Here is a 13,610-nt window from a genome sequence, read left to right on the forward strand (position 1 = left end):
TGGTGTTGAATTCTTGACCTCATGATCCACCTGCCTCAGCCTCTCAAAGTGCTGGGATTACAGGCGTGAGCCACTGAGTCCTACCAGTTCGGGTTTTTTGAGACAGAGTCTTACTCTGTCATCCAGGCTGGAGTGCAGTGGCATGATCTTGGCTCACTGCAACCTCTGCCTCCCAGATTCAGGTGATTCTTCTGCTTCAGCCTCCTGAGTAGCTGCAATTACAGGTGCATGCCACCAATCCCGGCTAATTTTTTTATGTTTTTAGTAGAGATGGGGTTTCACCGTGTTGGCCAGGATGGCCTTGATCTCCTGACTTCGTGATCCGCCCACCTCAGCCTCCCAAAATGCTGGGATTACAGGCATGAGCAAGCATGCCCAGAGAACTGTGACCATTTTCAAAACCATGATTTATGGGAATAGCAGTTCTTTCTCTTTGTGTAAATAAACAGAGGCCACCAAAATAAGAATAAAGAGAGGCTTATGCATATAGAACTTGCTACAGAGTAAGGGTTCTGTCTAAGTTCCATTTGTTTAAGTTGTCTATAGATTCTGGATATTATTAGGACTTTGTTGGATACATCGTTTGTGAGTATCTTCTCCCATTCTGTAGTTTGTTTGCTCTGTTGATAGTTTGTCTTGTTGTGTTTGTGCTTTTATTTTACTTTAATTTTTTTTTTTTTGAGGCAGAGTCTCGCTCTGTCACCGAGGCTGGAGTGCAGTGGTGCGATCTCGGCTCACTGCAACCTCTGCCTCCTGGGTTCAAGCGATTCTCCTGCCTCAGCCTCCTGAACAGCTGGGATTACAGGCGTGTGCCACCACCACATAATTTTTGTATTTTTATTACAGACAGGGTTTCACCATATTGGTCAGGCTGGTCTCAAACTCCTGACATTGTGATCTGCCTGACTTGGCCTCCAGCTTTTGGCTTAAGTAAGTACCACTTGTCTATTTTTGTTTTTGCTGCAATTGCTTTTTTGGGATCTTAGCCAAAAATTCCTTGCCAAGGCCGATGTTGAGAAGAGTATTTCCTAGGTTGTCTTCCAGGATTTTTATAGCTTGAGGTCTTATATTTAAATCTTTAATCCATTTGGAGTTAATTTTTGTATATGGTGAAAGGTAGGGGGCCCAGACTCAGTCTTCTGCATGTGGGTAGCCAGTTATCCCAGAATCATTTATTGAATAGGGAGTCCTTTCCCCATCGCTCACTTTTGTTGACTGTTGAAGATCACATGGTTATAGGTATGTGACTTTATTTCTGGGATCTCCAACCTATTCCATTGGTCTATGTGTCTGTTTTTGTACCACTACTATGCTATTTTGGTTACTGTAGCCTAGTAGTATCCTTTGAAGTTGCATATATGATGCCCATCAGCAGTGGACCGGATAACGAAAATGTGGTAATTATACACCATGGAATACTACATAGCCATAGAAAAAGAAACCATGTCCTTTGCAGCAACATGGATGCAGCTGGAGGCCATTATCCTAAACGAATTAATGCAGCATCAGGTAACGAAATACCCCATGGTCTCATTTATAACTGGGAGCTAAACATTGAGTACATGTGGTCACAGAGATGGGATTGATAGACACTGGGGCCTGCTTGAGTGGGGAGGGTGGCATGAGGATATGGGTCAAAAAACTATTGCGTACTGTGGTCACTACTTGGGTGATGATCTCATTTGTACACCAAACCCCGGTGACATGCAATTTACCCATGTAACAAGCCTGCACATGTATCCCTTAAACCTAAAAATAGAAAAAATTAAAAATAAATAAATAAATGAGGTATAAGTCTAATTGTTGAATGTTGTGAACGGTAACCAACAGAGCCATTGAAAATAGTGAGAGTGGCCGGGTGCAGTGGCTCTTGCCTGTAATCCCAACACTTTGGGAGGCTGAGGTGGGTGGATCACGAGATCAGGAGTTCGAGACCAGCCTGGCCAAGAGGGTGAAACTCCGCTTCTACTAAAATACAAAAATTAGCCAGGCATGGTGGCTCGTGCCTGTTATTCCAGCTACTCACGAGGCTGAGGCTGAGGCTGAGGCAGCGTCAGCATGAGGCTGAGGCAGGTTGCAGTGAGCCAAGATTGAGTGACTGCACTCTAGCCTGGGCGACAGAGCAAGACTCTGTCTAAAAAAAAAAAAAAAAAAAAAAAAAAGAAAAGAAAAGAAAAGAAAAAGAAAATAGTGAGAGCACCATATAAGGAAAGTGGTTCAGGCACTGGGGTAAGGGGTGAGTGTCAGCCAAGTCATCAGCTATCAGAACAGGAAGCCATCAGGTAATATATCAAGTTGATATATTAAGAAGGAGGGGCCCAGTGCAGTGGCTCATGCCTGTAATCCCAGCACTTTGGGAGGCCAAGGCAGGGGGATCACGAGGTCAGGAGATCGAGACCATCCTGACTAACATGGTGAAACCCAGTCTCTACTAAAAATACAAAAAAATTAGCCAGGCATGGTGGCGGGCACCTGTAGTCCCAGCTGCTGGGGAGGCTGAGGCAGCAGAAGGGAGTGAACCCAAGAGGTGGAACTTGCAGTGAGCCGAGATCGCGCCACTGCACTCCAGCCTGGGTAACATAGCAAGACTCTGTCTCAGAAAAAAAAAAACCAAAAAAACAAACAAACAAACAAACAAACAAAAAAAACATGTGGAGGAGGATCTACCTATTATATAACATAGAGATAAGCACTCAGATATATAGATTATGAATAGTTTATAATCTAAATTTAGAAAATGTAAACATTTGATTATTCAGAAAGTAGACTTGGGAGCATTGGAGAAATGGTGGGGGGTAGACTGCATGGAAAGCTCTTTCTTAACGTGGGATTTTCAATTATGCACATAGGTTTCTTACATAACACGGAAAATTCAATTAAAGAAGAAACAACATTGTGTTTTGGGGTCCCAAAAGTTCAGTGATTGATTAGAAGGACTCACAGAACTGAGTCAAGCTGTTATACTCATAGTTGTGGTTTATTACAACAAAAGGATACAGATTAAAATCAGCAGCAGAAAAAGGTGCATAGGGCAGCGTCCAGGAGAGACAAAGCACAAGCTTCCAGTTGTCCTTTCCCAGTGGCATCATGTGGACAGTGCTTAATTCACCCAGTGATATGTGGCAGAAAGCACAGAAAATACTCCCAAACAGGAAGCTTACCTGAGCCTTGGGGTTGAGGGTGTTACTGGAGGTTGGTCACATGGACAAGAGCACCCATTTGGATGACCTTAGTTTCTCTGTCTCCACCCTTCCCAAGGTCAAGCTGACACTGCATGGTCCAAGGTCCCCATAATAAATCACATTGTTAACTCCCAGATTGGCAGGAGAGTCCAAGGACTTAGAGGTTATTTCCCAGGAGCTGGGCTACAGTCAAACCTTTCTTTGGAGTGTGCAGGGTTTGGACAATTCAGGCCTAAGTTCCTTGACTGCACACAAGTGACAGTGGGTATGTAGGAAATGAGTAGTCGCATAGATTGCTGGTGAAAGTATGGTGTTATATAACCCTTTGGAAAGAAATCAAGTGTGTAGTGCATAAACATTATATTTGGTTTGATTTGTTTTTGTCTAAGACAGGGTCTCACTCTGTCACTCACGCTGGAGTGCAGTGGCATGATCGCAACTCACTGCAGCCTCGACCTGCTGGGCTCCAGCTATCCTCCCACCTCAGTCTCCTGAGTAGCTGGGAGCACAGGCACGTGCCACCACACCCAACTCATTTTTGTGCTTTTGTACAGATAGGGTTTCACCATGATGCCCAGGCTGATTTCAAAGTCTTGGGTTCAAACAGTCCCCTATCTCAGCTCCCCAATGTGCTAGGATTACAGGAGTGAGCCACTGCACCCAACCTATATTTGTATATACATTAAATTGTATATACATTAAATTGTATATGTTAGGCCGGGCGATGTGGCTCACAGCTGTAATTCCAGCACCTTGGGAGGGCAAGGTCGGTGGACAACTTGGGGTCAGGAGTTCGAGACCAGCCTGGCCAACATGGTGAAAACCCATCTCCACTGAAAACACAAAGTTAGGTGGACTTGGTAGCAGATGCCTGTATTCCCAGCTACTCAGGAGGCTAAGGCAGGAGAATCACTTGAATCCAAGACATAGAGTTTGCAGTGAGCCGAGATCACACCACTGCACTCCAGCCTGGGCGACAGAGCAAAACTCCATCTCAAAAAACAAACAAAAAAATTGGGTATGTTATTGTATGTATGTGCATATATTAAGTTGTATATACACATATTAAATATATATACATATATTACATTTTATACACATACATTTATTTCCTCATGCAATTTGTTTCAGCAGAAGTAAAAATTAATAAAGATATAAGTAAAAGAATATTTACAGAAGCACTATTTTTGGTGGCAAAAGTACTTTAGTATTTTAAATGCTCATATAACGGAAGATACTTTAACTCTTGCAAATAATGAGTTAGCTTCTTATCTACTATAAAGGTATCCTAATATCTTTATATCTAAAGTGATATCAATGGCAAATTGTTCTATAAAAAAGAGAATGCTGTATAATTAAAGAAAAAATAAAGGAACGTTATATAGTAGCCCTCCCTTATCTGCAGGAGACGTGTTCTAAGACCCGCAGTGGATGTCTGAACCTTGGGTAGTGTTGACCCAATTGCTGTCAATCAGAACGCATTTCTGTTTATGATTTCCATGCACAAATTTAATGCCTTTTTCATCTTAACTAAGCACTTATCACACACATGGCTGTACTTTTTAGAGCTTGGGGTGAAACAAACAAGACTAACAGAAATTTCTTTTTCCTTCTTACACTTTCACCACTAGAGGATTTGTTCTTACCATCGATCTTAGCAACCTGAGCACACGACTTCTTTTTCTTTCTATTTTTCTTTCTTTCCTTCTTTCTTTTTCTTTCTTTCTTTCTTTCTCTTTCTTTCTTTTCTTGCTTTCTTGCTTCTCTTTCTCTTTATTTATTTATTGAGATGGAATCTCACTCTGTCACCCAGGTTGGAGTGAAGTTATGAGATATCGGCTCCCTGTAACCTTCATCTCCCAGGTTCAAGTGATTCTCGTGCCTCCTGCTCCCAAGTAGCTGGAAATACAGGCGCCCGCCACCACACCCAAATAATTTTTATGTTTTTTTTAGCGATGGGGTTTCACCATGTTGGACAGCCTAGTCCGGAACTCCTGACCTCAAATGATCCACCCGCTTCAGTCTCCCAAAGTGCTGGGATTACATGCGTGAGCCACCGCACCTGGCCCATATATGCCATTGTATGATTGCAAATAATTATACGAATCTTGGAAAACATTATGGAAAGATGTTCATCATCTTGTTAACTGGTTATTTCAAGAGTGGAACTGGAGGGGGAATACTGCCTTTCCTGTGTATTTATTTGTAATGTTTCATTTTCATTATGAACATGTATTATTTTAATGTTTACATATTAATAAACACAGGCAAAATATGTAATTTTAATTCAAGCTGAAATCGTCAAGGCAATCACAGATAACAGATGGAGCAAATAAAACACTTAAAATCCCTGAATGAAAAGGAGGGGAGGCTGGGCACAGTGGCTCCCGCCTATAATCCCAGCACTTTGGGAGGCTGAAGCAGGCAGATCACTTGGGGTCAGAAGTTTGAGACCACCTTGGCCAACATGGTGAAACCCTGTCTGTACTGTAAATACAAAAATTAGCCAGGTGTGATGGCACGCACCTGTAATCCCAGCTACTCGGAAGTCTGAGGCAGGAGAATTGCTTGAACCTGGGAGGTGGAGGTTGCAGTGAGCCCAGATTGAGCCACTGCACTCCAGGCTGGGTGACACAGCAAGACTCTGTCTCAATAAACAAACAAACAAACAAATGAAGGGGGAAAACACAATATAAAAACCAAGTGATTCTAAAAGTAGCAATATATCATAATGCCTAAATATGTGTAATTGGTGGGGCATGGTGGCTCTGATGTATCATAATGCCTAAATTTGTGGGATTGGTGGGGCGTGATGGCTCCCACCTGTAATCCCAGCACTTTGAAAGGCCAAGGCCGGTGGATCACCTGAAGTCAGGAGTTTGAGACCAGCCTGATCAACATTGTGAAACCCTGTCTCTACTAAAAATAGAAAAAAATTAGCCAGGTGTTGTGGTGGACACCTGAAGTCCCAGCTACTAGGGAGGCTGAGGCAGGAGAATCGCTTGAACCCGGGAGGCGGAGGTTGCAGTGAGCCGAGATCACCCCATTGCACTCCAGCCTGGGTGACAGTGTGAAACTCCCTCAAAAAAAAAAAAAAAAAAGTTTCTTGGACCAATTCCAATCGAGTCCAGGGGAGCACACACTGGCAGCCAACAAGCCTCCTCAGGCCCCCTCAGGGTTTAGAGAGTGCGTCTGGAACAGACTGGGAAACTCTAGTAGGCAAAGTAAGGTGCCAGGAATAAAGACACCGCCTGACACATTCTCCATGTTTCCTCCACCCACTCCTCTCTCCACCACTCTTCCATCAGGCTCCAACTCTGCCCTCTCCCCAAGAGCCTCAGATTGAAACGTTGCAAGGAAGACAAAGATTCTCAAAGTCACAGGCTTGGGAATCTGAGCTACAAAGAAAAATGAGCCCCTGCTCCCCCAACTCCTCCGTACTCCCCTCGGCACTGCTGCCCTGCACCTCCCCTCTTCCATCATTTGAACTGTCCTCCTGGAAGCTGGAGAGGCGGCCTGCCTCTCAGGAAAGAAAGGACCAGCATGCAGCAAATGCCTGGGCTACGTAGGAGCAGACGGCAAGATTAGCGCAGGGATTTAAGAAACAAGTGGCTCTCAGACCAAAGAAGACTCTGCCCGAGAAGGCACACTAAGCATTCATTAGGGTTGTGCGCTGGACAGGAGCTCGCCAGTTACCCAAAGAATTGTCTGAGAAAGGCTCTGATCTGACCCGAAAGGCCCTTGGTTCCCACGGCAACGCCTCAGCGTCTGGCAGTAACAGGCTTCTGTGCCCAGACTTTCTGGGTCTGGAAGTCCCGCCTCCGCCAGCCTCTCACAGCCCAGAGGCACCTCCCATTGGCGTCTGATGGGTTAGGGAGGCTGTTCTTCCAGCTGTGATAGATCCAGCCTGAGGACAGCTCCTGTGTCTTTCTTAGTTGTTTCTTCCCGCCCACCTGCCACTCAAAGCCACAACCCACTTGCATGCCCCCGTGTGAACACCTTTAAGCGACCGTCTAGATCTGAACTGCTCTAAGGGAATGGTCAGCTTCGTTCCCATTAGATGGCTTGGCCCAAAGGACCTAGCGATCGCCCAGACAAAAAGTTCTTCCTAAAAGCTGCATGTGTCTGTGATCTCTAAAAGGCAAAACCAAACCCTAAAGAAAAACCAACGCACCCCCACCCCTATCACAAAAGAAAACAAAAACAAAAACCGCCACAAACCCACCTTTCAAGTGAGGAGTCCGTGAGAAGGGCCTCTCCAGCCAGGATCAGGTAAGGGAATCTGTGCACTTGGCCGGACCCAGAACACCCAGTGTCAGGGACCTGACTGTCACACTCTAACCCCATAGAATTTCCCACACTGACACACAGATCAGAAAGCGTCAGCCTGAGAGATGACACCACAAATCTGGCCTTCACAGATTGATTCCACACTTTCTCACTGATTCCACACACATCCCATCTGACACCAGATTTCTTCATCACTGACCCCACATATCCACAAGAATTGATTCCGTGGACCTCATCATTATCCCAAAGACCACCCCTCACTAATCTACAGATCGTCATCTCTCACCCCAGGGACATTACAGATTCCCCATCCCTGATTCCAGGATCTATAGAACCTCATCTCTTACCCTCACAGACCTATTAATAAGAGGATACATTCATGGGAGACTGTGTTGACTATTTTACACACCCATTGTGTGTGTGTGTGTGTGCTTGCTAATTAATGGACTTAGGTGAACTTTAGTATTTTGTTAGCCAACACAATTTTCCAATGCCTTTTCTTTTTCTTTCTTTTTCTTGTACAACTTTAAAGATCTTACTTCAGTAAGTGTGGTTTGCAATTTATCAATGCCTATCCCTTATTGAGTCCTTGTCATGCATATTTGTTATTAATTATAATTCACAATTCTTACAAGTCAGAGACACCAGAGACTCACATAAGAAGAATGGCTGTGGGTTTATGTTATTGTTATTTTTTGGTTTCTGTAGATTATAAAAGTCATTCATTTGTATTGAGTCACTAAGTGTATATTTTGTTTTCTTAAAAAAAGTAATTAAAAATATTTTTGCTGGAATGCAGTGGTGTAATCATGGCCACTGCAGCCTCGACCTCCTGGGCTCAAGTGTTCCTCCCACCTCAGCCTACCTACTGGCTGAGACCACAGGCATGCAACAATATGCCCACCTAATTAAACTTTTTTTTTTTGTAGAGATGGGCATCTCACTATGTTGCAGAGACTGGTCTTGAATTCCTGGGCTCAACTGATCCTCCCATCTTGGCTTCCCAAAGTACTGTGATTAGAGGTGTGAGCCACTATACCCAGCTGATAAAATCTTAAACAGAGTAAAATACTTTGGGAACTAATGTAAAATTTCCACTGAGATGATGCATCAGAAATTAAAGTAGAATAAAATGGTCCTAGGGCATCTGAAACAATGGAAACTAAATCTTGAGCCAGGTGCGGTGGCTCACGCCTGCAATCCCAGCACTTTGGGAGGCCAAGGTGGTGGACTCATTTGAGGTCAGAAGTTCAAGACCAGCCTAGACAACACAGTGAAACACCGTCTCCACTAGAAATACAAAAATTAGCTGGGAGGTTGCAGTGAGCCGAAATCGTGCCACTGCACTCCAGCCTGGGCAAGAGAGGGAGACTCTGTCTCAAAAAATAAAATAAATAAAATAAAAAAGAAGAAGAAGAAACAATATCTTGATTTCTTCATCAAGTGTAAAAATGTGGACTCTGGAGGCACACAGGTGCTCTTTTTCTTGACGTTTTATTGAGACATACTAACATATCACAGAAGCCATCCATTTAAAGTGTAAAATTCAGTGATTTCAGTATATTTGCACAGTTGTGCAAACATCACCACAATAAATTTTAGCTCATTTTCATTACCCCAAAGTAAACCCCATATCCCTCCATTTCCCCCAACTCCCCTAACTCTGGGCCACCACAAATCTACTTTCTGTCTCTATGCATTCGTGTATTTTGGACATTTTATTTAAATGGAATTACATGTGATATTTCATGACTGGCTTCTTCCACTTAGCATAATATTTTCAAGGCAGAGGGGGCACTTTACATAAGGATAAACCTGGCAGGGGGGTGCTTACTGATTGGTTTTGAAACTTCACTCCAAAATTGTGTGTGTGTGTGTGTATATATATATATATATATTTTATTTGAGACAGAGTCTCACTGTGTTGCCAGGCTGGAGTGCAGTGGCGCGATCTTGGCTCACTACAACCTCCGCCTCCTGGGTTCAAAGGATTATCCTGCCTCAGCCTCCTAAGTAGTTGGGATTACAGGCATGGCCCACCACACCTGGCTACTTCTGTATTTTTAGTAGAAACAGGGTTCTTCCATGTTTAAAATACAAAAAACCTTGTTAAGACAGGGTTTTGGCATGTTGTTCAGGCTGGTCTCGAACTCCAGAGCTCAAGTGATCCACCTACCTTGGCCTCCCAAAGTGCTGGGATTACAGGTGTGAGCCACTGCACTTGGCCTAATTTTTTTTTTTTTTTCTGAAGAGATGAGGTCTTGCTGTGTTGCCCAGACTGGTCTCAAACTCCTGGATCAAGCAATCCTCCCGACTTGGCCTTCCAAAATGCTTGGATTACAGATGTGAGCCCCCCACCGGCCCATTCTTTCTTTTATACTGAGTATTCAGAATTTTTTTAAATGTGTTTTCCACTTACAGCATTTCTCAGGTTGGACTAGCCATCTTTCAAGTGTTCAGCAGACTTATTGGACAGCACAGCTCTGGAGGGTGATTTTATGTACATTCCCATTGCTATCTCTGCCTCTTTGATTCCCATCTACCACACACCGCTGCAGTCTGTGACTATCATGTCCCTCTCTCCTCTCTTTCTGTCTCTTGTATTCCTTTAATATGGGGAATTATTTCCAATTCCTTAACATCGTGCCCTGATTTTTTTCTGTCTTACATTCAAGGGTCATAGTTTTCTTCTCACTGTCATTTCAGTCTTTTCCCATAAGATGTGGCGTGCCTTTTTGTCTTGGTTGAGTATTTATTTGCAATACATGAATGATTGTTTTCTTTGATACATTAGTGACTTACATACTTTTTTTGTTTTTTTCTGAGACGGAGTCTCGCTCTGTCACCCAGGCTGGAGTGCAGTGGCATGATCTCGGCTCACTACAACCTCTGCCTTCCAGATTCAAGTGATTCTCCCACCTCAGCCTTCCGAGTAGCTGAGATTACAGATGTGCACCACCACACCCAGCTAATTTTTGTCTTCTTAGTAAAGACAGAGTTTTGCCATTTTGGCTAGGCTGGTCTCGAACTCCTGACCTCAGGTAATCCACCCACCTTGGCCTCCCAAAGTGCTGGGATTATAGGTGTGAGTCACCTCACTTGTCCAGTCTGTACTATTCCTTAGTGTCAGACAATTTGAGCCAAACAATGTCTTTCTCATTCAGATGTGACATTCAGGGTCTAATTTTTGTATTTTTAGTATAGACAAGGTTTCTTTTCCTTCCTTCCTTCCTTCTTTCCTTCCTTTTTGTTGAGACAGAGTTACACTCTTGTCGCCCAGACTGGAGTGCAGTAGTGTGATCTCAGCTCACTGCAATCTCTGCATCCTGGGTTCAAGCAATTCTCCTGCTTCAGCTTCCTGGGTAGCTGGGATTACAGGCGCCTGCCACCACACCCGGCTAATTTTTTGTATTTTTAGTAGAAACAGGGTTTCGCCATTTTGGGCAGACTGGTCTCGAACTCCTGACCTTAGGTGATCTGCCCACCTCATCCTCCCAAAGTGTGGGGTTACAGGCATGAGCCAGCACCTGGCCTCTCCTGGCTAATTCTTTGTATTTTTGAAGAGACGGGGTTTCACCATCTTGGCCAGGATGATCTTGATCTCCTGATCTCATGATCTGCTGGCCTCAGCCTCCCAAAGAGCTGGGATTAGAGGTGTGAGCCACTGCACCCAGCCTCATTGTAGCTTTTTATTAAAGTATTTATGTAGGAAAAATTAATCAAAGGGCACAAACATTTCAATACTTAGGTTATTTAAGATGAAATATGTGACCAGAAGAGTGCCAGACACACATGAAATGTTTCGTGCATGAAGGAACCACAAATTAAATAAACAAATTTGAAGGAATTAAGTAACAAATAATTTTCTGTTGTTTGTTTAGTATGTTATTTTGGGAATGTGATTAATCACATATGTCAAGGGCATTCGGAAGAATTTCCAGATACTCTGATATGCATGACATCTTAATCATACGAAATAAAGCAAGGCTATCTTAGGAAATTAGGTATCAGTGCCAAGGACCTTTACATGAGAAGATAAATTAAAATTATTATTAAACTTGTAACACTCAGATGGGTTGGCAGGCAAGTTGTGTCTTTTTTCTCAGCATTTTTTGTTTTCCTTGATTCAATAAAACAAACGTAAATACTTAAATGTCAGCTATCTGCAGAACACTCATTAGGCTATGTTTAATGATATGTGAAACACAGCCTGCACACTCACAGATCCTTGCCACGTTCCATTCCCATCCTGTCAAAACCTGTGTTACGCTGTGGCTATATTTCTCAACGAGATGAAAGAGAGAGACGAATGAAAACCATCTTTTTTCAGGTCGCTCTACACAGCTCCTGCAGGTAGACAATGACCTCTCCGGTGAGGCTTTTATCCTTGGCTGGGGGCTGGAGGCCTTAATCCTAGAAAAGAGGCCTCTCAGGGTGGGGAGGTGATTTAAATCCTTATGAGATAGACGCAGCTCCCCACCTCGCCAGACCTTCACAAACCCAAACTGGAACCACCAGAAAAACGACTGACAACCGGCCACACGACCCAAGCAGAGACGCGGGGAGAGGCTGACCAGAAGAAAGGACGACGTACAAGATACTGCCCTCTGGCGCACAGGGCACATGTGTCCCAACACGCACGCATGCACACAGACGGACACAGAGCAAAAGAGCGAGAAAGGAGAGAGAGAGAAATAAGAGAGAGACTTACGCACACAAACAAACGCACAAAGACATACAGCAGTGGCACGGTAACACCTACCCCCAGGCAGCCCCTGAATTTTCAGGGTTCTGCTCTCCGCGACTACAACCCACTGGTGAGAGAGCAGCCCACGGGCACCCAAGCAAACCTCTCCCTTTTTGAAGAGACTCACTGGCACGCCGTCGGTGCAGGCCTGAGGCTGGGATCCCGCGCTGCTTCTTCGGCCCTCCGCCCGCAGTTTCTTCCTCCTGGACAACCCTTCGTGAATCCCGGCCTCCAGAGACCATCCTGTTGATGCCCTGGCCAGGACTGGTCTTAGCCCCGACTCTGACTAATCCCTCTAGCCCCAGGTACTCGGGAGGCGGAGGCAAGAGAATCACTTGAACCCAGGCGGCAGAGTTTGCAGTGAGCTGAGATCCCGCCACTGCACTCCAGACTGGGTGACAGAGTGAGACTCCGACTATTAAAAATAATAATAATAAAATAAATGACGGCGGAGCGGCGGCTGCGGGGACTGGGGCGGTGGCTGGTGAAGTGAAGATTGGGAGACGGGCCTCATCGACCCTCCGCAAATCCTGGCCTGAGTCTGGGATCTCGCGCTGCCGCCCCAGCGATCTGCCTGAGGTTTCTTCCTGGTGGTCCACCCTCCGAGAATCCCGATCTCCGGAGACCATTCTGTTAACACCTTGGCCAGGACTGGTCTCAGCCCCGACTCTGACGCACTATCACACAGGGCTCCTACTTCGCCAAGTCTCAGGGACCCACTTCTGGGCCACAGTGGCGGTCACTGTTACCAAAGTGGTGGCTCGGGCGTCGCGCATGCGCACTGGCGAGGCCAACTCCCCTCTTGCTCCGGAGAGTCAGGCTGCGGACCCTTTAAAAAATGGCGGCGACACAACGGGCTGCTGCGACTGGGGCGGCGTCGCAGTCCGAGGTGGCGGGTGGGAAGAGTACTAGGAGGGGGCCTGCAGGAGACCCAGGGTTGCACCCATAGGAGTCCTGTCATCAGGACCTTCTTGATGGGTCTTCTGCTTCAGTTCCCGGTGGAGGAGGAGCTTCAGGGTCCCGGCTGGGTATTCTGGACTCCTCTTCGGATCTGATTATGGATCTGATCGGGTGATCAGGAATGGGGTTACAATGTAGTGAGGCGGGAAGGGTCTCGGTGGGGCACAGAAAGATCCCAAGGGCCGCAAGGCGTACTGTCGGCTGAAAATGCACTGACCCATGAGCCCACTGCCTCCCTCCTTCCTGGGTGGAGCAGTGGCCTGACTTCATCTCCAAGGTCCCGGGCTCTGGCATCCTGAAACTGCTTTCTGCGACATGTGCAAAGAGAGACAGAGGCGAGTCGGAGATGGAGCCAATGTGATCACACGTGGTACTGATTTCCCCAAAGAGCAAATGGAGTGAGCGTGTGTTTCTGAGGCCATATGGGGCGA

At 45.4% G+C, this 13,610-nt stretch overlaps 1 protein-coding gene across 1 annotated transcript in view; it reads right to left on the bottom strand.

Moving 5' to 3' along the window:
- LOC131382624 (uncharacterized) overlaps positions 1–12,974 on the bottom strand; it is a 28,696-nt gene extending 15,722 nt beyond the window's left edge. The window contains exon 1 of the mRNA XM_058435013.1: positions 12,235–12,974. Coding sequence (XP_058290996.1) covers positions 12,235–12,848 — 614 coding nt within the window. The 5' untranslated portion in view covers positions 12,849–12,974. The remainder of the gene's footprint in view (positions 1–12,234) is intronic.
- Between the last annotated feature and the right edge of the window lie 636 nt (positions 12,975–13,610).

This window comes from Hylobates moloch, unplaced genomic scaffold (genome assembly GCF_009828535.3).
Source record: "Hylobates moloch isolate HMO894 unplaced genomic scaffold, HMol_V3 SCAFFOLD_268, whole genome shotgun sequence".
NCBI classification, from domain to species: Eukaryota; Metazoa; Chordata; class Mammalia; order Primates; family Hylobatidae; genus Hylobates; species Hylobates moloch.